The sequence below is a fragment of the Sarcophilus harrisii genome, chromosome 4, assembly GCF_902635505.1.
Source record: "Sarcophilus harrisii chromosome 4, mSarHar1.11, whole genome shotgun sequence".
NCBI lineage: Eukaryota > Metazoa > Chordata > Mammalia > Dasyuromorphia > Dasyuridae > Sarcophilus > Sarcophilus harrisii.
Genome location: NC_045429.1, coordinates 99,651,645 through 99,677,233, shown reverse-complemented (window position 1 = coordinate 99,677,233; position 25,589 = coordinate 99,651,645). Strand labels below are relative to the sequence as shown.

At 37.9% G+C, this 25,589-nt stretch overlaps 1 protein-coding gene across 2 annotated transcripts in view; it reads right to left on the bottom strand.

Annotated features, from left to right (window-relative positions):
- MFSD4A (major facilitator superfamily domain containing 4A) overlaps positions 1–25,589 on the bottom strand; it is a 70,029-nt gene that overhangs the window by 31,140 nt on the left and 13,300 nt on the right. For both annotated transcript variants that reach the window (XM_031937233.1, XM_003767618.3), the window contains exons 2-3: positions 5,875–6,073; positions 4,499–4,741 (exon numbers count right to left, since the gene is read on the bottom strand). In XM_031937233.1, coding sequence (XP_031793093.1) covers positions 4,499–4,741; positions 5,875–6,073 — 442 coding nt within the window. The remainder of the gene's footprint in view (positions 1–4,498; positions 4,742–5,874; positions 6,074–25,589) is intronic.

The following is a 25,589-nucleotide window of genomic DNA, read 5'->3' as shown; positions in this document are numbered from 1 at the left end:
GGTCTCAGTGCGATGTGGGGAAAGGGGGAAAGCGCCCCACGGAATGACCTAACCGCCATCGGGACTGATGGTCTAAGTCAGCACCAAGGGGAAGCAGGAGTTTAAATTAGAGTCGGTGGCCAGAGGAGACTTCCCGGAGATGATGGCGGAAGGCGGGCTCCCAGATGATCGGGAAGTGGGGCTGAGGAGGTGGTCAACGGGACAAAGAGCCTGGCTCCAGAGTTAGGAGACCCGTCCTGTCTCTGTCTCTCTCCCTCTCTTTCCTTCTCTCTGTCTCTGTGTCTGTCTCTCTCTCTCTCTGTTTCCCTGTTTCCCTCTCCCTCCTTCCTCCCCTCCTTCCCTCCCCCTTCTACCCTCCCCCCTCCCCCCTCTCTTTTTACTTCCCTTCCCCCCTCTCCAATTTACAACCTTGGAGGCTATTAGCTTGTCAGTTAAGCCCCAGACTTTCAGCATATAAGGTCCTCCCAAATTTTCTCTCATAGCTAGATTCTTAGAGACTAGTCGGCCATTTTTGACACCATTATCTTTTGGGATTACAAGAGAATCTCGTTGAATTCTTTCAATCCTGCTCCAAACGGTGACTCACACACTTCAGCTACAATTAGCTGTTGGAGTGCTAGCCTCCTTGTCTGAGTGCAAGTACTTCCTCTCCACGATGCTGGGCAAATCACAACTTTTTTTGCTTCAGTTTTCTCATCTGTAAATGGGGATAATATGAGCACCTGACTCTTCGGGTTGTGGTGAGGATGAAATGAAAACTTCCGTGAAGCACTCTGCAAACTTTAAAGCCCAATATAAATTCTAGCTATTAAAGAAAACTTCAACGATCGTTCCTGAGCCTCTGAGCCCTCTCTGGAGGGGAAGATCTTCCTCAGCTCTATGTGTAACACTTGGCAAACTTTAGAGCGCTCTAAAATGCCAGCTGGTATTACTTCTAAGCCCAGCATCTCCAGCTATATTTCAGGACCATTGACTTTGGGTCCTTCTAAATGGTAGTTAAGAGTTCTTCCTTTAGGAGGGACTACAAAGAAAAAAGGAGGGCAGCCTAAGAGGGCGGGATGGGGATTTCCATTTCCCAGTGGGAGGACTGTTTGTTTTCTGACTGAGCCAATGGAAAAAGCCCGGAAATCCTCTGGCAAATACATAACGAAAAAAAGAGCCCAAACTAAAACAAAAAAACCCCAACAAAATAAAACTCTGGGATCTCACCACTATGGAGCCCGGGCTTTGACACTAAAGCTTAAGCTTCCGGCTTCCTGGCTACTGGAGTCCCAATCTCGATACATAATCGCAATGGCCAGAGCTCCTTCCCCTCCAAGGTGCCCATTGACTGGTCTGGCTGACAGTCATTGTTTCCAGAACAATGGGTAATATGGGTGAGGGGTGGGACAGGGTGAGGAAGAAGGGACTGTCCCTGAGAAGCCCAGTGCAGGTGTTGACCCAGAGGAAGGAAAGAGGGAGTCCGGGGGTGGGTGATGAAAAGTGGGGAAGAGGAAGAGGAAAAGGCTATCCCAGGAGATGGTCGGGGATGGGAAGGGATAGCCCCGATGGCCAGTTGCCCTTGACCAGCTGGATGGAGGGCTGGAACGGGGATGGCTCACCCTTCTGGAAGGGAACTAGCAGCTCAGGCTAGAGCTGGTGGGCTTATAGTAAGAGATGGCAAGGGACTCCAAAGGGGGATAGACTCACTCTCAGGATTTCCTTGACCCTGCAGGAGTCGTTAAATAGACGTTAAATAGTCATTCTATTTAACTCTCTGAAAGCAGAGTTCAAATTCCAGCTCAGAATTCAGTATTTGTGTTTATTTTGAGTATGTCAACAGGCCTCAGTTTCCTCATTTTAAGACAAGGGATTAAACTAGGTGATCCCTAAGCATACTTCGAAATCCAAAAACCAAGGGGATAATGTAGATGATAAGAGCCCACATTTATACAACACTCATTAGACTTTCATAATAGCCCCATTTTATAGATGAAGAATTGGCTGACCTGTCCAGAATCACACTGATGGTTAATAAATAAAGCAGGACTCAAACCCAGTTTTTTTCTGTTGTCTAGCCCAAATGTCTTCCTGATTTTACTAGGTAACCCCAACATCTTATCCCATCCAATCTTATCCCATCCACTAGCCTTTCACTTTGTTCTGAGAGACCACCATACCCAAAGAATGATTCCCAAGATCCTAAAGGTCCTCCTATGTCAGCTTCTCCACTTAGGCTAAAGCCTAGAGAGAAATGTTTGTGTGGCTAATGGCAGAGCCAACATTACCCCATAGACAGTGGAGTGGGCGAGTCCTGAATCTGCTTCTCCTTTGACATTGTGGTTCAAAGAGGAGGTGGGAAAGAATGGTCTCCAGGTCCTATAGTGGAGTTTTCATTCCAGGTTGCACATTTCCCCTTTCTCAGTTCCCTACCATTGCAAGCCTTCCCAGAAAGAATTTCATTCACCCCTGTCCTATACAGGAACTCCCCTAAATATCCTGGGCAGAGGGAAAATCCTAGAGATCATAGATTTGGAACTGAAAATGGCGTTTGAGGTAATTTAGTTCAATCCTCTCATTTTACAAAAGAACTGTGACCTAGAGATGTCATGACTTATCTGAAGTCTCATAGTGGTTCAATATTAGAGACAGAATTCCAACTCAGCTCTTCGGTGGGTATCATGTCCATTTCTTTTGTGCTTAATAGGGTACTGCCCTTGCACAGTAGATCATACTTTCTCCCTCTTTGCCCCATTTCCCAATCTAACCTCAATCCTCTTGTTGTCCCTCCTTTTTCTTTCAATGGAGGAAGAAAACAACAGGTCTTTGTCTTCTGCAAAACAACCCTTCAGAGATCTGAGACTAGTTCTGAAACCATTTCTCCCCAGGTACAACCATCTTCCTAGTTTCCTTTCATATTTTTCTCTTCCATGTTTTAGTCCCATTACACTGGCAACTGTTCCCCCATCTCCAGTCTCCATGAATGTGCCTAGGTCAACCCCACACCTGATCTGTATTCACTCTTCATTTTTACCTATTAGAATCTTTTTTTTTTTACAAGGTTCAGCTTTGTTGAACTCCTCAACTTCTCCTTCCCCTTCTTGGTTCTCCCTTGCTCATGTCTCAGCCAGGAATAATATTTTTCCTCTCTGAATTTTCCTATAGACATTGTCTACTTTGCCTTTATCATATCTGTCTTATATCATATTTATTTGTGGATTTGTCTTATCCCCCATCCTAGGGGTTCCTTGGGGACAGAGAACCTTATGGTTTTCCCCTTTGTATTTCCATGCTGATTGGTACAATTTTATTTTATTTTGGTCTAGACCTATATATTAGTATAGAGGACTTCCAGTAAAAAATTCTCTCTAACAATTCTTATCAGCAACTGTTCTGTAATTTTTAATCTTAGAGAATTTCCTGGGCCACAGAGAAGTTACATAATTTGGCCAGGTTTACACACCCAGTGTATGTCAGAAGCACATAAGCAGATCTTCCCAAGACCCCCTGTTAGCAGTATATCTATTGTATATAATCGATTCTTAATAATGTTCAACTTCATTGTGTTGCACTGCAATAAATTGGATCAAATCCTTCCTAATCATATGTCCTCATTTCCCCAAGCCTTTCATTATTTGGGTTGAGGAAATTGAAGGAACTGAAAGGATTGGAACAGCAAATGATGGTGGGAATTGGGTAAACCATATTGATTCCATCTTATGACTCAATTCTGGGGCTAACTTTGTTCCCTTTCTATTCAATTATGGGTTTAGCCCAATTTCTGTCTTATGAGAAAATTTCATTCAATTGTGGGAATTTGGAGAAGCCTTATTGTATTGTTTGAACCCATTCCTGCGTAGCTGGGAAACTGGACCACCTCTATGGGCTGCTTAGAGACCCTTAACTAAGGATCTAGGTTATGCTGACCAGAAACCAGTCAAAGCCAAAGATTTATCCAATGAGTTTTCTCACAATTGTACATCTCAAGCGGCCCATATACCTGAAACCTGGCCCTGTACCTGTACCAATCATTCAAATATTGTTTCCATCTTCTTTTGGTTATTCACAGACACTTGGGGGGGGGGGGGAAATGGAATCCTTCCTTTTCTGATTTCAGGAAAGTGTACCTGTTCACTCTCCTGCTCCTGATTTAGAAAATCCCTAATCTTTCCCCTATTTAGAAATCAGATTATTTAATGTTGTATTCTGGTTGTTCATTTTTCATTAATTGGCCTTATTTGATTAAATTTTTTTTTAGTACATAAAAGTTTGCCTTCCCCTGTATTCAGGGTCCAGGTCTAAGTTGAAGAGCCATGGTCTTGAATTGCTGGTCAATTGCTATGCTCAATAAATATGCAATTTTTGATATTTGCAAAATTGCAAATAAAACAATACACTCAGAAGATCAAATCTTAGGAGGGCACTCCCCTCCCCAAAACATCTACACAAATCAGAAAGACTGGTGGGAAGTCATTCCCACACCCACACCTACCCATCCCCACTCTGGTTTGGTACTCACGTTTATTAAAGCCATGATCCAGAAGGCATAAGACATCTGGCTTCCTACCCAGGAGTGGGTAGGCAGCTCATGGTGGGTCAGGTTGGGCAGAACATGGTGAGGGGTCAAGATCTTTCGGAAATGGGGGCTGCCGCCTCTGTCATGGTTCGTGGCATTGATTGGCAGACAATCAGTCTCAGAAAGGAAGGGGTCAGCGATGAGGGGGCTCAAAAGAGCACCAAAGCCCACGAAAAAATGGAGAACCTGGGAGGGAATAGTGGTGAAAACAACCAGTATAAAAAGGGACTCAGTCACTTCAAGCTTTGCTAAGCTCCGGACATCTCACCCTCTCCCATCTCCTACGGGTTCATGCATTTACAGGCAGAAGGAACCTTGAAGAGAGCTTAGTCCAAGTCTCATTTCTGATGGGGAGGCAACGGCTCACAGAGGGGATGTGATTTACTCCGTGGTTACCCAGTTAATAAAAAACAATGACTGGATTTAAATCCAGGCCCTCTGGTGCTTTTTGCTGCCTCATGATACACAGTGGGGGCTCCTGCAGGCACTAGAAGTTTGGAACAAATGACCTCCTATAACTCCTTCTAGTTCTAACCTCCCATTAGGGACTGTCCCCTGATGCAGAAAAAACAAAAATTCGGAATCAGGAGTGAGGTGGGATGCACTGGGGCTTTCTCCCTAAAGGAGACCAGAGAGCACAAAATGTTAGAGCTGAAAAGGACCTCGCAGGTCATGTAGTTTAGTTACCATTTTGTACTCAGATGGGAACCGACCTGCCCAAAATCTCATAATGAGAAAATGGCAGACCTCTGCAATCCATGACATCAACCTATGGCACCTGCCTACCTTTGGCTTTTAAAAATTGAACTTTTTGACTCTTGCCTCCCTAACCCCAAATTGGGGTGGGGGAGTCCTACCCAAGCTTAGGAATTGTTAACTTCCTGAGGAGGAATGACCAACACAGGGGAAGGGAAAGTGAAGGAACTGGAACACCAGAGTGTTTGGGAGGAAGATGGCCAAAGTGGGTGATGGGGAAGGGGGAGTGGATGAAGGCAAAAGCTGGGTGGGGGGAGGAGAGATAAGGAGTACCAACTTTGAAATAAGAGGGTTTAGAATCAAACCCCATCTCTGCCACTTACTACCTGTATGTAAGTTGTTTCACGTCCTTGGGAATTACCTTCTTTATCTATAAAATGAGCTGGGTTTGCTGATTTCTTGGATTTCTTCTAGCTCTTAATTGTTTGAGATAGATGGGGATTGGAGACTTGGGGGAGGGAGGAGAGAAGGTCGAGTTAGATAAAAATGGATTGTGTAAGAACGAACCCGGATCACCATCACCACTTAAAACGGCCCTTTTCCTCATCTGTCCCCAGGCTCACCTGGAGGAAGACGGCAGAATCCTTTTGGTAGATCTTCACCAACTGCATGTTGGCCACTGTGTCTATGAATCCCATGGCCAGACCAGCTACAGCTATGACTGTAGCCAACACCTTCACATCTTGGCAGAGGGGGATGACAGCAAACACTAGTGAGATGGTCAGAGATGAAGTGAAGAGGACGCACAGTGATTTGGCCAGCCTGGGTAGGGAAGTAGGTGGGGAGTCAGTGAGGTAGAGAAACTCTTCCTCTGGGTATCCGCCAGGAGGGCCATTCTCCTTGATGAGAACACTGCCCAAAGGAGCCCCTGTCACCCCTACTTGCCATGGGACCTCAGGCCGATCACCTGGTCTGGGCCCCATCATATGGGAAGGCAGAACCAGGTCCTCCATCTCCCATAGGGAGGAATCAGAGGAAAAGGGGCTCAGAATACGTGGATGGAGGGGTACCAAACGCAGGTGGGTGCCAGGGAAAAAATTAAATTTTGTACTCTGGCTGGGAGTAGAGAGCTAATATTATGGTGGACGTGAAAAACTCCCCATTCTCATCCATCCCTAGTCAGGGGCCTGTCCAGCTGTTCACATACAGGTCTAAGTCTCAGATAATAATAGATCACAATTACTAAACACTTTTAAGGTTTACATAGGACTTTCCTCACAACTCTGTGGGGCTGATCGTAAAAGCATTTAATATTCCCATTTTACAGAAGAGAAAATAAAACCTAGAAGTTAAGGGACTAGCCTGGAGTCACATAGCCAGTGAGTACCTGATTTTCACTCAGGTGTTTCTGATTCCACTCGCATAGCACCATAGCATCAGAACTAGGAAGGGACCTTTAGAGGCCATTAAGGCTGATCTCATTTTATAGATGAGGAAACAGAGTTTAAGTGACTTAAGTAACTTAAAGGTTAAGAAGTGATTTCTTAGGTAGTATCTGGTGTGGGATTCGAATCCAGGACTACAAGTGTAGTGTACTGGCAACTACATTAGCCTCTCTCAGGCTCTATCTTTGGAAAGCTTCCTTTCCCATTCTTCTCTTCTCCTTTGGCACACACTGAATGGCAAAGAGTCCCCTAGAGACCTTGCAAGTCTCCTCTGCTAACGAGAGCAAGCCCAAAACGAACTGAGAGAATAGAGTCAGACAAGGAGAACACACATCCAGGGCTGGAGGCTGTGGGATGGGGATGTCCCGAAGGTCAAAGGGGTCATTCTGGAATGGTTTTGGTGCTGAACTTGGTGGCAGAAGGGTGGAACAGTGACTGTAGAGGCTCTGAAATTCCCACGCCCTGGGGAGAAAATGATAGTTTCCAAAGCTGTGGTCTGTGGATGTCTCCCTGCCTTTATCTGTAGAAGAAAATTGTAGTTTTCTACACTTCCCTAATCTCTTCCATCTTCTATTAAACTCCTTTATCTCAACTGCCTCACAGATTGGTTGACTTTCCCCCATTGATAGCTACAGTTCGTTATTTTCTTGGTTCTGTTTCCACAAGCAGGTCTGATAGAGGAGATTACTTATCATGTGCCTTCCCAATTGGTTTGCTAAGTGGGAGTGGAGGTTCCTTCTTACCAATCTAAGACTTTAAAGAGGATCTGTCCCCTTGTGGTCACCTGGGGAACCCAACCTCTTAGACTCAGTCAGAGCGGGCCTTGGGGGGACGAATTTAATGTGCACATGCCCTTTCTCTTTTTTAGGAGAGATAAGAACCTGGACCATATCATTAGTGACCAGGCTGACATTCAGCATGACTGTGATGCAGAAATTAATTCCCAGTACCTGGGAAGTGTTTTCGAGTTGGCAGGGACCTGAGAAATCAACCTGGAGTCCATGGGTAGATTTCAGGGGATCCATAAAGTTGGATGGGGAAAAGAAATCACATTCTCACTTCCACTAACTTGACTGCAAAGTTTTCATTTCTTTCAATTATCAAATTCAAAGAAAATATTCCAAGAAGGAGTTCATAGGTGACACCATAGTGCCAAAGAGAGTAGGGGTCCATGATACACAAAAGGGTTAAGGACCTCTAACGTAGTATGATCTTCACATTTTGTTTTTGTTTTGTTTTTTCTTTTTCTGAGGTACTTGGGGTTAAGTGCCCAAGATCACACAGCCAGGAAGTCTTAAGTGTCTGAGACAGATTTGAACTCAGGTCCTCCTGTCTTCAGGGCTGGTGTTCTATCCACCTAGTTCCTCCCCAACCCTGATCTTCACATTTTATAGAAAAGGAAAATGAGGCGTCGGGAGGTGACTTGGCCAAAGTCTCATAGTAATTTTCTTGTCATCACTTTCATGCCCACTTGCCCCAGATGTGGGTCTTAGCATTTAGCTCAAGGTCTTGCATATAACAGGTGCTTAATAAGTGCTTATTGAATAAACAAATGTAGCTATTTGCCACTAAACCAGAATCTTTATTGTGAAGTTTAGTGCAGGAACAACTTATTTATGTACAACTGTGCAAGTTCTGAAAATTGTATTCTCCTGGCTATTGAGAGGCTTCGAGCCTTCCTGGTAAAACAAACTATGATTTTTCATAAAATAAATGTTGCACTAAAAATGTAGATTTTCATTTAAAACACATTTTTAAAAAGGTCTTTGTAGCCCTCTTCCAAATGTGCACCTGGAGACTATCTATATTACCTATCCTTGGTTTCAGTCTCTGGCAATGACAGTCCAGGACAATCCTCCCTTGAAATCCTTATCCATAAACTTGCTCTTCTACTTATATTCACCTGTGGCATTCCGAAAGACCTTTTCTTCATGGTTATAGAAACTAATTTTATAGGCTGCTTAGAGCTAAAGTATTAACGAGTATTCACTCAACTTTTAATAGAGTTTTACTAAAGAAAGGGGAAAAAGATAAATAAGACATGATCCCTGCCCTTAAGTCCTTGCTCTGTTACTTACTCTAAAAGAATAAAACTTTAGTGAATATTCACTCAACTTCTAATAGTTTTACTAAAGAGGAAAAAAAAGATAAATAAGCTATGACTCCTGCCTTTAGTCCTTGTTCTGTTACTCTAAAAGAATAAAACTTTAGTGAATATTCACTCAACTTCTAACAGAGTTTTACTAAAGAGGGAAAAAAAAAAGATAAACAAGATATGACTCCTGCCTTTAGTCCTTGTTCTGTTACTCTAAAAGAATAAAACTTTAGTGAATATTCACTCAACTTTTAATAGAGTTTTACTAAAGAGGGAAAAAAAGATAAATAAGATATGACTCCTGCCTTTAGTCTTTGCTCTGCTACTTACTTGAAAAGAGTAGTGAAATGACCTTCCAGCTTTGAAGATCATACAACTTCTAATCTAGTTGGAGAAAAAAGTTATTTCCATTTCATTCAACTCAGCAAACATTTACCAAGTATGTCCTAAGTTCAAAGTACCGTACAGGGAGTGGGGGAGAGAAGGAAGAAAGAAAAAATCAATAAGATGTGGGTTCTTGCCTTCAAGAACTAGCCACCACAAGACTTCTGAGGTTTAGTAGGAAGATAAACAATAAACTATGCTTCAGTGGTTCTGCATCCTTCCCAGAGTTTACCCAATGCCCAACCAGATCTTCTCATCCTATGCAACTCTTGTCTGTGAAGTTGGACTTGAATTCAAATTCTGCTTTTGGTGCTTTCTATTTGTGTCACTTCACCAACCTAGACCTTGGTCTCCTTCCCTAAGTGAAAAGGTTGGACAGGTTGTTCTCTGAGATTCCTTCTAGCTCCCAATGTATCATTTTGGGAATCTGTGTTTTCCAACAGATGATGAGAATCTACTCCTTTCTCTAGACTTCTCCCCATTCTTTGGGCAGCAACAAGGCTGCCTGTCCATTAGCCATTTCTCTAACCACATGATTAGGCCACCTCCTTTGGAACATACTTTTTCCCCCTTAAAAGCTAGTCCCTGAGGATATCACATTCATATATATTTTTTTCCCCTGCACAATCAAGTATTTGAAAATTGAGGCTCATCTAACAGGATAGGTAAGACAGACATAAATGGATAGATTTGATACATAAGAAAGAAAGAAAATAAGAGGAAGGAAAATCAAAAATAAGCATTTATTAAGTACCTGCTGTGTGCCATATTGTGTGATCCTCACTATAGCCCTGGGAGGTAGATGCTATTATTATCTCAGTTTCATAGTGGAGGAAGCCTATGTAGATAGAGATAAAATGATTTGCTCAGGGTCACACAGCTAAGTATATGAGGCTGGATTTGAATTTAGGACTTTTTGCCTTTTATCCCAGTGTTCTACACAGCATACCACCTAGATAATATCCAGCTGAGGGAGTCAGAGAAGGATTCCTTGCAGAGGCAGCGTATGATTTGGAACTTAAAAAGAATATTGAAATTTCACCAGGTAGAGATGGGGTGGATGGGGTATATCAGGGAATGGAATTCTACTTCTATGGAACAGTGTGGATAAAAGTAAGAAGCAGGTTTTTCCCTTTTGTTCTGATTCTTCTCCTACAACATGACTAATATAGAAATATGTTTAATATGACTCTACATATATAACCTACGTCAGATTGTTTGGGGGGAGAGGAAGAGGACAAGTTTGGAATTCAAAAATAAAGGTGAATGCTGAAAAATGAAAAAAGCAAGAAGCAGGAGAATACAGGGCATACTTGTGGAATGACAAGTTATGCAGTTTGGCTTAAGAATTTATAAAAAAGGAAAGTAGGAATGGGAAAGTCAATTGGAGTCAGAGTGTGTAGTGTGAATCCCTGGTCCAAAGTTTGGTTGTTATTGAACTGGCAATAGGGAGCTCCTGAAGGTTTTTGAGTAGTGGAGTAGCTGGATCAGATATGTGTAATGCAGTGATTTCCTAGAGATGGCAGTCTAGGGTGGATTAGAAATGGAAAGTTAATTCCAAGATCAGCCAGGAGGCTCTTCCAAGTTGTCCAGGTAGGAGGCAATCAAGTCTGAGCTAGGTGCTGCCTATGGGAATGGAAGAGGATCAACAGATGTGCGGGGGATGATATGCAAACTCTCCGAGTTAAGTGACAAAAGATTGAAATGACAGTGTGAGATAGCCAAGGAGAAGTCACATGGTTGCACATGATCAAGGGCCCTTGGAAGAATATAGACCATCCACGCTGTGAACTTGGGAGAAGAAGAGATTGCTTAGGCTGGGATCATCAGAAGCAGAAAGAAGGAGCTTGTTGGGAGGGCTTTCCAAGAAGTGGGGAATGGCTGGGACTAAACCCCCCTTGGAAACCTTCCCAATTTTCACCTTACTAGGGATTTTTGCTGTGTTGTTCATTTGAGTTGACATAACACAGCAAAAATCCCTAGTGTCAACTCATTTGTTTCATTCATTCCTGTCTCTTTGTCCCCATTTGGGATTTTCTTAGCAAAGATACCCGAATGGTTGGCTATTTCCTTCTCTACTTTATTTTACAGGTGAAGAAACTGAGGCAAACAGGGTTAAATTACTTGCCCAGCTTCACACAGCTAGTAAGTGTCTGAGGCCAGATTTCAACTCGGGAAGAGGAGTCTTCCTGACTCCAGGTACTCTATCTACTGCTCCACAAAGCTGCCCCCTTAATAAGCATTATCCTGACTTAATGCTTTGCTGTATGTGTAAATGAAAATAACAGCCCTAACAGAGCTAGTGGCAAAGATTTGGGAATGCAAAAATGTCAAGGAATATGCTCCCAAATGAGTCATGTCTACAGCTGCAGATGGATGGTTAGTACCGGATAATGACCTGAATAAATAGGGATCTGATCAAAACTGGGATAAATCACTTAAATTCTCTGGCATGGGAAAGGAGAGGGTTGGACCAGACTGTCTCTGAAGCTCCTTCTGGTTCTGTTATTTTATCTTTCAGAAGCATTTGAAGAGACCAGCCAATACAATAAAGTAGGAAGAAACAATTTAGCCCAGCTCCCTCCATATCTTCTTCATTAAAGATCTAAGAGTGTTAGACTGAGTAGTGATTGGGAAATCCAAAGAGGAAAGCAAAGGGTCATTTTTTAGCACAAGATCACAAGTTTGTCTCAGGCAAGTGTACAGAGCAGGCACTATGAAATAGGTGGTCTCAGAAAGTAGACACAGACCTCAAGAGCAGAAAAGGCAGCCTGGCTGGTGTTCAGATCCCAGGGAGGGATTGGGAACTCAGACTCAGCCCTTGAGGATGCTGCACTATCTCTCTAATCCTGAAGAGGGAATTTTTGACTCAGTCCCCAAGCAAAGAATGGAGCTCCGGATACCAGGACCACAGATCCCAGAATAGGTATCCCTGAGCCAGATACCCTGGAGTAGAACTGAGTTATCTCTCATGCTTCAGAGAGAAGAATCTCAGAATCAGCCTCAGAGCATTGAATAATCTCATTAGTGCTATCCCTCTGACCCAGAGATGTGATCACCAACTCAATCCCTGGCACAGAAAAAGAAACAGTGTAGAGAAAATCCCAGATTTAATCTGTGGTCCCAAACAGGCGCCAGAGACCTCCCTCAAATTCAATCTGGACCCCTGCAAAGAACAGGCTTTTAACTGCTGGTTCTTTTTCTTTAAAACTGGTAGAACTTCCAGCTACCTGTTGTGCTGAAGCAAACAATCATCTCTTGGAACTCTAACTCGAAGGAAATCTAAAACTATGTTGTCCAGATCTGAACTGGAATCTGGAACCTAGCATGCTCAGGGGAGTTATTAGTTTGCATGGGGTCCAATGAAAATTTGCAGCAACCTGGCCCATGTCACCATTATGATTCTTAAAGAACACAGTACTAAATCTCTGAAGAATATGGTGTCATGGCATCAGATATGATAAGCCAGGAATATACAAAATCACAACGGTCCTACCAGAAGAGTTTAGTGCTTGGATTTAATACAAAGTTCCAATTTGAAAAATAAAGCTGGAGGAATGAATAAACAACTAGAAAGACAAATAAGGTGCTATGATGATGGCAGATGGAAGAGAATATCTTCAATATACCTACAAACAAAGCCTCAAAGGAAAATGTAACTTCACAAGTTCAAATAGAGTTTCTAGGAGAAATGAAGCAAAAGTTTTTTTTAAAGAATTTAAAATTCATTTATAAATGAAATGGGAATGCTAAAAAAAATTAGAAAAGAAATGAGAACTACAGAGGAAAAACTTGGAAAAACTAACAGTTTGGCAAAGGAGTTATTTATCAAAGTAACTTTTTTTTACACAAAACTTTATTTGGATAACTGAAAATGAGAACAGAACAAACAGCAAATGATGGCAGTGTGAGACAATATGAAGTATTAAAACAATTCAAAAGAAAAAATAAGGTATTTTATGTAAAAATTAACCTGGAAGACAGATCAAAGAGAGAGATAATAATCATTGGATTACTTAAAGGCAATGACCAAAAAAAGATCTTGGATATCATTTTTCAAGGAATAATAATAGAAAACTGCACAGGCATATTAATAGAATGTAGCAAAATGAAAATAGAAAGAACCCACCAACTCCTTCATGAAAAAAAAGAAAACTCCCCTTAAGTGTCATATTTAAAATCTGTAAATCCAGGTCAAATAAAAATATTACAAGAAATCAGAGAATTCAAGTTCTAAGGAACCATAACCAATATTACATGAGATTTAATAACTATCATTTTAAAAGATCAGAGAGCACGGATATTCAAAAAGGCAAAAGAGAGAATGACTTACTTGGCAAAACTGAGAAAAATCTTGTGGGGAAACTATTGATCTTTAACTAAATAGAGGATTACTAAACATTTCTGAAATACAAATACAGAAATCAAAAGAAACACAAAAAGGGTAAATACAAGGATATGATCGGAAGGGGCTTCCAAAGAATAAAGTATTTACAATGGTGAAGGAGAATATATGATACATGTTCCCACAGAACCTTAATGTCATTAGGGATAATAAAGGGAAGCAAATAAGACACAGGGTTTGAGAATGGTTTTCTTGTGTTTTGATTATCTTTTTTTTTAAGTTAAAAGAAAGAGGAAAGGTACAATAGAGAAGAAAGGAGGAGGGACGGTGAAGAAACATCTCTCATAATCAGAGTATAGAAGTAGAAGTCTATACAAATAAGGAAGGGGTGAGGTGGAGTGAACATCCCTTGAATCACAGAACCCTAATGTCATTAAGGATAACAAAGGGAGGCAAATAAGGCAAAGGGTTTAAGAATGGTTGTCTTGTGTTTTGATTATCTTTTTTTTTAAGTTAAAAAAAAGAGGAAAGGTACAATAGAGAAGAAAGGGGGAGGATCTCACATAATCAGAGTATAGAAGTAAAAGTCTAAACAAATGAGGAAGGGATGAGTAACATCCCCCCCCCCAACCCATAAAGAATTTAGTGTGCCTATGCATTCAACTCTATAGGGAAACAAGAAGAGGGAAAGGGGGAAATAAAAAGAAGGAAGGTAGATTCAGAGAGAGATTATTCATAAACAAAACAAATTGTAAGCTTTGAGATGGAATCATGAATAAGGTTTTATAAAGAAAGAAAAATTGAAAACCCATGATAAAGAATATGCGAGGAACAAAAAGAGGAAAAAGAATAAGGGAAGAGGATGGAGGAAAATATTGCTAATAATACTAATAATTAACATTTATATAGTGTTTACTATGTGCCAAGCATTTTACAAATATTATCTCATTTGATTTTTACAACAACCCTGAAAGATAGGTGCCATTATTATACATAATTAATGATCACACTCTTAATATGAATGGCATAAACTCACCCATAAAACAGAAGATAATGAAGCAATTAGAGAGCAAAATCTAATGATATGTTGTTTACAAGAAATATACTTAAAACATAAATACCCACAAAAAGCTAAAATAACGGTCTGGAACAAAATCTATAATGCTTCAACTGAATTCAAAAAAGTAAAGACAACAACCATGATCTTAGACAAGACTTCAGCAAAACTAGACTTATTTAAAAGTGATAAATAAGGAAACTACATTTTGCTTAAAAGTATCAAAGGCAATGAATTAATATCATTATGTAACATACATACATCAAATAGATAATATCTAAATACATAAAGGAAATACTAAGTACATTGTATCCAGAAACAAAAATGAAACAGTAATACTGGGGAAACCTCCATGTACTTCTTTCAGAACATAACCAAAAACTAAATAAGAAACAAAATTTAGAACAAAATTTTAGAAAAGTTAGATATGATAGAACCCTGGAAATTACTAATTTGGAATAGAAAAGTATATACATATAAATGTACATATATATTTATTTCATAAATGTGTATGACATTTTTACAAAAAGTGGATGCATTAGAATATAGAAACTTCATAAATTAGTACAGAAAAGGAGTAATATTAAATACATCCTTACAGACAAAATGCAATAAAAATTATATTTAATAAAGGGTCATTTAAGAAAGGGTTAAAACTTGACTGGAGACTAAATTATAATCCAAAAGAATTGGTGAGCAAAAAACCCCACATAAATGACAGAAAATTTCATTAAAGATAATGACAACATGAAATGACATGCCAAAATTTGTGGGATGCAGCCAAAGGGGTTCTTAGGAGAAAATTTGTATTTCTAAACACTTTCATCAACAAAAGACAGAACAAAAAGCCATATGAATTAGACATTCAATTAAAACAACAACAACTAGAAAGCCAACAAATGAAAAACCCCCAATTAAATACCAAAATAGAAATCTTGAAATTCAAAGAGGAGATATAAAAAAATAAAAGCTGCCATGAATTAATAAATAAACTATACTTTTTTGGGGGGAGAATAAATAATTCATTAGCCAATTTGATAAATGTTATAAAAAGACCAAAGAAAAACAAATTACCATTATAAAAATGATAAAAAGAGGATTCACAATAAATGAATAATAAAAGGTATTATTGGAAACTATTTTGGCCAACTTTATTCCAATAAAACCAACCATTTAAATGAAATAGATAAATATTTACAATATATACAATATGCAGATAAATAGAACAAGAAATAGAGAATTTTAAATCATCTAATCTCAGGAAAAGAAATTGAATAAATCATAAATGTGTCCCTAAGATAAAAAATCAAAGAAATCTGGCACCAGATTGACTTTAAAAAGAATCATCTTTCAAATATTCAAAAATAATTAATTCCAATATTCCACAAACTGTTTGCATTTTTAAAATAGAAAAAGAAAAGATTTTTTCCATATTCCCTCTACTCTACAAATGTGATTTTAATACCTAACCAGGGAGAGTTAAAATAGAGAAAGAAAACTATAGACCAATGTCTCTAATGATTGGTACAAAAATTTAAAATATTAGCAGAGAGGATGCAACAGTATATCACAAAGGTTATATACTGTGACCCAGTTGGAGTTATGGCAGAAACACAGGTTTGGTTCAGTATCAGGAAAAATATAAACATAATTGATAATAGTAATAACAAGAACAACAAAAATAACTTGATTATGTCAATAGATGCAGAAAAAGCTTTACAGAAGATACAACATCCATTTCTTTAACACACACACACACACACACACACACACACACACACACTGTAAACATAGGACCAAATGATTCTATTCTTAGTGAAGTAAATGATATAAATCTAAAATCAAGTGCTAACATTAGATGTAATGGGGATAAACTAGAGTCTTTTTCAATAAGATCAGGAATAAAGTAAAGATATCCATTGTTACAACTACTATCTGACATGGTACTGGAAATGCTACTTGTAGTATTGATAGAAAAATAAGTTGAGAGAATAAGCATAGATGAAGAAGACATAGATAATATAATATAACAAGATCACTTAAAAAACCTAGAGAGTCCACTAAAATTAATTGAAAGAATAACTTCAGCAATTTCAAAACCTAAGTTAAATCCATATATATCACCAGCATTTTTGTGTCTTTCACAAAAACTAGCAGAATGAGATAGAAAAATACTATCCCCTACAGAATGCATAAAATACTTGGAAATCTACTTACCAAGATGTACACAAGAACTATGAATACAACTACCAAATACTGTTAACAGAAATATAGACAAATTGAAGAGATATTAATTTTTCATGGGTAGGTTGAGCCAATATAATAAAAATGACAATACTACTAAAATTAAGGAAGGAAGGAAGGAAGGAAGCAAGGAAGGAAGGAAGGAAGGAAGGAAGGAAGGAAGGAAGGGAGGAAGCATTTATTAACTACCTACTAGGTAACAATCCCAGAGCTAACACTTTAGAAGTATCAATTTGATCTTCACAAAAACTCTCTAACTCTAACCACTTACCTTGGTAGGTATGATAAATGATAAATATTCCCATTTTATAATTGAGGAATCTAAATCAAACAGAGGTAAAGTGACTTGCCCAGGATCACAGAGGAAGTAGATGTGTGACACTGGATTTAAACTCAGACTTTCCTGATTCCAGGACCAGTGTAACTGTGCCCCCCTCATTACTTATTTATAAAACTAGGAAAAATAGTAAAATACATCTGGAAAAACAAAAGGTCAAGGTAAATAAGAAAAATACTGAAAAGTAAGAGGAAAGAATGGGGGTTTAGCAGTACTAGATCTCAAATTATATTACAAAGCAGTAATCATTAAAATTCTTTGATGTAAGTTAAAAAATAGAAGTCAATCAGTAAAATAGAGTGGGTATTCAACATACCGAAGCAGACAAAACTTAGTCTTCTAAATTCCAGGTACTAGAATAAGGAGTTTTTGGCCAAAAGTGCTGGAAAAACTGGAAAGCAGTCTAGTAGAAATTACATTTAGACTAAGATACCACATAATATACTAAGATAAACTCCAAATGACCTGGATGTTAAAGGTCACATCATAAACAAATTACAAGAAAGGAAAATTGCCTTTCAAATCTATGGATTAGGAATGAACTCATGACCAATCAAGCATCACAGAAGATAAAATGGATAATTTTGATCAAGTAAAATTAAAGTTTTTGTACAAATACAATACAAATAAAATTAGAGACTAAGTGGGAAAAAGAATCTTTGCAGTAAGTTTTTCTGATGAAAGTCTCATTTCCAAGCTACATAAGAAAGTGATTCAAATTTATAAGAAAATGAACTATTTTCTGATTGATAAATGATCAAAGGACATAAATGGACAGGGTCTCAAAGAAAGAAATGTAGCTATATGAAGAAACGCTTCAAACATCTTCTAATTTTCTACCTAATAATTAGAAAAAAACGCAGATTAAAGCAACGCTGAAGTTCTAGATCAAATTGGCAAAGTTTACAAAGAAAGAAAATGATAAATATTAGTAAAAAAAAATAGGCCCATTGATACACTGTTGCTGGAACTGTGAACTCATCCAATTATTCTGAAGAACAATGTGGAACTGTGCCCACAAAGTTGTTAAACTGTGCATATTCTTTGACTCAGTGATATCACTACTAAGTCAATATCCCAAAGATATCGAAGAAATAGAAAATGGTAGACATACAATAATTTTTAGAGCAGCTCTTTTTGTAGTGGAAAAGAACTAGAAATTAAGAAGCTTTCCATCAACTGGGGAATGGATAAACAAATTTCCAATAATATTCTTCATATGAATGTTATAACATACTAATGTGCTGTAAGAAATTATAAAAGAGATAGTTTCAGAGAACTTAGGAAACCATGTATAAACTCTTGCAGCATGAAGTAAGCAGAGGCAGGAGAATAATTTATACAATTACAACAATATTATAAAAATGAAAAATGTTGAAAGATTTAAGAACTTTCATCAATAGAATAATGAAATGTGATCCTAAAGGACCAGTGGCAGTGAAAGCTACCCACCACTTAACAGAGAGATGATGGATTAAATATGAAGAATGTGACACATCTTTTGAGATATGGCCAAAATGGGAATTTGTTTTGCTTAATTATTCCTATTTGTTAACAAAATTTTTGTTTTGTCTTTTTCTTGCTTTTTATTTTTTGGACTTGGACAAGAGAACTTTTTAATGTCATTATTTTTGTAATTAATATTATGTTTGTAATGCTTATTTATCACGTTGGTAAGGGACTCAAATACAGATTTACAAGCACGATACCTGGAGTATAGAAGTCAGTCCATTAGTCAATATATATTCATTAATATATTAATGTGTTCCAAACATTGTGCTAACTGCTGGTTTTATAAAGAAAGGCAAGACAATCTCTGGCCTTTGAGGAGCTCACAATCTGGTAAGCATATAGTATTTTAAAAATGCTTGTTTGTTTGAACTGCACATTTAACATAATAATATTACTACTGATGTGTCCAAAATTGAGTCTGGTCCAGCTGCTCTCAGTTGACACAGTCCTTACACTGATACTTCTTTGAGGAAATCCAGAAACCAAAGGAGGAAGCATAATAGAGAATATTTGGTTAAAAAAAATCAATGGAAGAAGAAATAAAGAGCAATATGGGAATATAAGGAATTCCAGAAACTGAATAAATGTTGAAGTATGATGTAGCAATGATGGGAGATTTTAGTAATGCATATGTCTATGGGAATATTTTTCTTTAACAATGGTAGTTCAATTAATAAATTATTGTTTTGTTTTAGTGATAATTTTATTCTTCAAAAAGTGGAGGAAGAAATAAAAGGAATTGCTATTTTATGTCTGATACTGACCAACAGATAGGAATTGGTAACTGATGTAGAAATAATGGAAACCTTGGAATGGGAATGTAAAAGTAGGATAATCATGCCATCTTAAAATTCAAAATAGAGAAAAGGAGGAAAGCTAGTAATAGTGTGACATGAATCCTAAGGAACAATCTTTGGGAAGAATCAACTTCAAAGGGTTCAGAAAAAACATAGGTAGAATTTCAAACCTAAAATTATTCTTGGTCTCTGAGGGAAGGGACCATCTTAAGAATTAAATCCTATGTATACAAATAGAAATAATTCCAATGAAGAAAAATAATCTTCAGAAATTGTTATGATACATGGGGAACTCACTGACCAACTTACATTTAAAAAATACAAACAAGAAAAATAGAAATAAAATAAGAAACAGAAGATAAATATAAAAAGGATCAAGGTTCTATAAAAATAGGGTCAGAAATGCTATGTTCAGAACGGACTGAGACAAGTAAAGACAAAAAAAGATTTTAGCTATGCTGAAGGAAAAGATGAGTATCGAGAAAGGGATAAAATGTTTACTCGGGGACAATTACAGCTGATAGAGAGAAGGGATAGTACTTTACATGTAGTAGGCACTTAATAGATATTTGTTAAATTGAAATGAAGGCAGAATTACTCAACTTTTATTTTACTCCCATCTTTTTTGTAAAGGATAATGAATTCTAAACTAGAATATAGAGTTAATAGGGTGCTGAAATACAAGATAAATGAGAAAATAATAAAAGAATACCTAGATACCCTTAATGAGTTCAAGTCACCAAGTCTATAAAAACTGCACTTCAGAGTTTTGAAAGAATAGGTAGATATGATCCCTGGATTTTTGTCAATGACTTGTAAAAGATTGTGATAAATAGTAGAGTTGCCAAAATAATGGAAAAGAACAAATGCTGGTCTCATTTTTTAAAGGAAGAAGGTAGAATCTATAAATTATAGGCCAATGAATATCATTTCTATTTCTGATAACAACAACAATAAAATTAGAACACATTTTAAAGGGACAAATGGTAATTATTTAGATTTTAAATTAATGATTATTAAGATCACAAAGAGCCAGCAAGATTTCATTAAGAACAGTTCATGTCAGGCTTACTTCATTTCCTCTTAGAAGATGTGACTACAACCTATTTATTAGAGGAATCTTATAGGTATAGTATACATAAATATTAGTAAACAATTTGACATAATCATACTCTCTTTTTGGGAAAGACGGAGAGGTGTGGATTAGATGGTAGTACATTTTAGGTGGAATTTAACTTGTTGAATGACTGAGTAGACTCAAAGGGTAGTCACTAATTCATTCATGTCAACTTTGAGGAAAATTTTTTGTCTTGTGCAGTTCAACTTTATATCAATAATATAATTAAAAGCAAAGATGTATATTTATCACATTAGTAGATTATACAAAATGGGGAAGAAGAAGTGACACACTGGATGACAAAGCCAAAATTTTAAAAGATCTTGACAGACTGGAGTGAATGACCTAATTAAGGTAAAATTTAAGAGATAAATCTAAAATCCTGCCTTGGGGATTTTCAAATTACCCTGGTTTGAAACTTTGGAGTCATCATCAAATATGCAGTCTCCCTCCCACTATATATATATTATCAGTCTCCAAATCTTATAAATTCTCCCTCGACAACATCTTTTACTTTCATACCCTTCTTTCACTCATATAGTTACAGTTATTTGTCAGTTCCTCATCATCTTTTGCCTGGATTATTTACAATTGCCTTCTAATTGATCTCCCTGAATCATCTCTCCTTTCTCCAATTGGTCTTTCACCCAGTTGCCAGAATTAACTTCCTGAACTACAGATCTGACCATTTCCTTGCCTGTAAAATAAACTCCAATGGTTCCTTTTATCTCTGATGTAAAATACAAACTTTCCTGTTGGATATTAAAGCCCCTTTGGCTAGAAAACTATTCATAAGAAACACAATACCCATTATTCATATGAAGTCATGTAAAACATATTTCTACATTAGCTCTGTTGTGAAATAAAAAAAATTAAGAGAAAAAATGCTTCATTGCATTCAGTTTCCATCAATTCTTTCTCCAAAAATGGATAGCATTTATTTCATCATGAATGCTTTGGAATTTCCTTAGGTCACTGTCTTGATCAGAGTAGCGAAATCTTTCATAGTTGATCAGTCTTAAAATATTGCTGTCATTGTGTGCAATGTACTCCTGGCTCTGTTCATTTCACTTCATGTCAGTTTATTTGTCTTCCTGAAGTTTTTCTGAAGTATTTTTGAAGCATCCTGCTCATCATTTCTTATAACACAATCGTATTCCATCATAAACATATGCCATAGCTGGTCCAGCCATTCCCCAATTAATGGGCATTGTTATGTTTTCTCTAAAATGTAATGTTCTCTCGAATCCAACCATTTTGGAGAGTAGTTTGGATCTATGCTCAAAAAGTTATCAAACTGTGCATACCCTTTGATCCAGCAGTGTTACTACTGGGATTATATCCCAAAGAGATTATAAAGAAGGGAAAGGGACCTGTATGTGCACGAATGTTTGTGGCAGCCCTTTTTGTAGTGGCTAGAAACTGGAAACTGAATGGATGTCCATCAGTTGGAGAATGGCTGAATAAATTGTGGTATATGAAAATTAGGGAATATTACTGTTCTGTAAGAAATGACCAACAGGATGATTTCAGAAAGGCCTGAAGAGACTTACACCAACTGATGCTGAGTGAAATGAGCAGGACCAGGAGATCATTATATACTTCTACAACAATACTAGATGATGACCAGTTCTGATGGATCAGGCCATCCTCAGCAACGAGATCAACCAAATCATTTCTAATGGAGCAGTAATGAACTGAACTAGCTATACCCAGAAAAAGAACTCTGGGAGATGACTAAAAACCATTACATTGAATTCCCAATCCCTATATTTATGCACACCTGCATTTTTGATTTCCTTCACAAGCTAATTGTACAATAATTCAGAGTCTGATTCTTTTTGTACAGCAAAATAATGTTTTGGTCATGTATACTTATTGTGTATCTAAGTTATATTTTAATATATTTAACATCTACTGGTCATCCTGACATTTAGGGGAGGGGGTGGGGGGGTAAGAGGTGAAAAATTGGAACAAGAGGTTTGGCAATTGTTAATGCTGTAAAGTTACCTATGTATATATCCTGTAAATAAAAGGCTATTAAATAAAAAAAAATAAATAAAATGTAATGTTCTCTGTTGAGGTTTTCTTGGGGTCTCTGGAGGCAGCCTTCGTTTCAGTTCAGTAATCACCACACGAGTAGCCAGGGGTTAAAGTCCAAATCCTTTATTATCTCTTTCAAAGTCTTGTCTCTTCAATTTGGAACTATGCTCAAAAAGTTATCAAACTGTGCATACCCTTTGATCCAGCAGTGTTACTACTGGGCTTATACCCCAAGGAGATACTAAAGAAGGGAAAGGGACCTGTGTGTGCAAAAATGTTTGTGGTAGCCCTGTTTGTAGTGGCTAGAAACTGGAAACTGAGTGGATGCCCATCAGTTGGAGAATGGCTGAATAAATTGTGGTATATGAATGTTAGGAATATTATTGTTCAGTAAGAAATGACCAACAGAATGATTTCTGAAAGGCCTGGAGAGACTTATAGGAACTGATGCTGAGTGAAATGAGCAGGACCAGGAGATCATTATAAACTTCAACAACAATACTATATGATGATTGATTCTGATGGACCTGGCCATCCTCAGCAACGAGATGAACCAAATCAGTTCCAATGGAGCAGGAATGAACTGAATCAGCTACACCCAGCAAAAGAAATCTGGGAGATGACTAAGAACCATTACATCAAATTCCCAATCCCTATATTTTGGCCTGCTTGCATTTTTTATTTCCTTCATAGGCTAATTGTACAATATTTCAGAGTCCGATTCTTTTTGTACAGCAAAATTAACGATTTGGTCATGTATACCTATTTTGTATTTAATTTATACTTTAATATATTTAACATGTATTGGTCATCTAGGGGAGGGGGTGGGGGAAGGAGGGGAAAAATTGGAACAAAAGGTTTGGCAATTGTCAATATTGTAAAATTACCCATGCATATAACTTGTAAATAAAAAGCTATTAAAAATTAAAAAAAAAAGTCTTGTCTCTTTTCCTGGGGCTTTGGCTAGTTTTCTTGGAGGCCTTCCAGAGTCTTGGTTCTGAGAGCTTGAGCTCCCACCTGCCTTCTCTGCCCTCTGAATCTCCCAGACTTCCAAGGGTTTGTACTTCAGCCTCCAGCCACAACAAAAGTGGACAATGGAATGAAGCTGTCTCAGCCTCCGAAAGCTTCTAGTGGGCTTGTCTTTCCTGGCCCTGACAACTTCTTCCTTATATGCTCCACACTGAGTACAAACCAATCATTATATCACTAGGAAACCATTATTTGTTGTAGGATTAAATCAATGCTAAACTAGATTTAATCACTGTCTCCTCAATTCCACTTAATACCTTGTTTCAAGTTCTGGCCCATAACATCTCCTTGTAGGATCAAATCAATCATACTGAACCATGCTAAATTAGATAATTATTGTCTCTATCAATTCCACTGACTTAGTATCTTGTAAGAATCCTTTGTTTCAAGTTCAGAGTTCTGGCCCACAGGGCATTCCCTCAGTTTCCAAGCCACTGTCATCACAAAAAGTGCTGCTATAAATATTTCTGAACACAAAATAACGGTTTGGTCATGTATACTTATTGTGTATCTAATTTATATTTTAATATATTTAACATCTACTGGTCATCCTGCCATCTGGGGGAGGGGGGAGGGGGTAAGAGGTGAAAAATTGGAACAAGAGGTTTGGCAGTTGTTAATGCTGTAAAGTTACCCATACATATAACCTGTAAATAAAAGGCTATTAAATTTAAAAAAAAAAAAAAAAAAGAGAATTCACATTGTTTGCTGGATTCTTGGAGACAATAGTCTCATTCAGCCCTGGGACCAAACCATGGATCCATTTGGTCCCAATAAATCTCTCCCTTTAAATAAATTATTAAATACTCTCTAAAAAATATTTCTGTACATATGAGTTATTTTCCTTTTGCTCTGATCTCTTTGGGGTATAAAACCTAGTAGGAAAATCACTGGAAAAAAAAAGATGAGATTTTTTGTAGACTCCAAGCTTCAATGTGAGTCACTGGTTTAATACTGAAGGTGAAAAACCTAATTGGATCTTAAGCTGCATTGAGAAGCGAGTAGTGTTCAGAAAGAGGAAGGTGACAATTCTACTCTCTAGAATATCATGTTCAGGTCTGAGCATGGGGCACTGACAAGTTGGAGGTGGTCCAGAAGAAGGCAATCAGGAGAGTGAGGGAATGGAAGGCATTCTGGAAGTTGGAAGAATTAGGAATGGTAAGCCTAGAAAAGAGACTTATGGGGCTATGAAAGTTATCTTCAAATATTTAAAATGTTATGGATTTGTTCTGTTTGGCCCCAAAAAGCGGACTTTGGAGGACTGGTGAGGGTGGACAATGGGGTTGTGGGAAAATTATAGAATGGCACATTTTTGCTCAGAGGAAGGGAAAACTTTGTATCTAAAAGTGAGCCATGATGCATTGAGAGGTGGTGATTTCCTCTTCATTGAGGGTAAAGTTGGTGATGCTTTCTCTACCATCCCCATTAAATTATATTTACTTTATATATTTTTAAAATATGATTATATGTGCACATGCTATTTCCCTTGAAGAAATGTAAGTTCATTGAGAGCAAAGACTGTTTTACCTTTGTCTTGGTACCCCAACATTTAGCACAGTGTTGGGACCAGGGTAGAACTTTAACAAAGGTTTGTTGATTGAATGACTGGTGCCACAAAAGTGTGCACTGGACCTTCAAGAACCTTCCTTTCCACTCTTAAGATTTCTGAAGTGGCTTGCCCTAAGCCCCACAGCTGGGAAGTATCCAAATCAGCTCCCAACCCTCCATCCGCCACATCCCACCGTGTCCGTAGGAGGAACTCCAGGAACACAATAAACTTTCATTTATAGAGGCAGCATGGTACACAGTGGTTAAGTGCATGACCTGGAGCCAGGAGAGGCCTAGATTCCTATCTTTCCTGTGGCATTTACCAACTTTGTAGCTATGGGCAAGTCACTGAACTTGGTTTTTTCTAAAACCAGGAAAATATTGC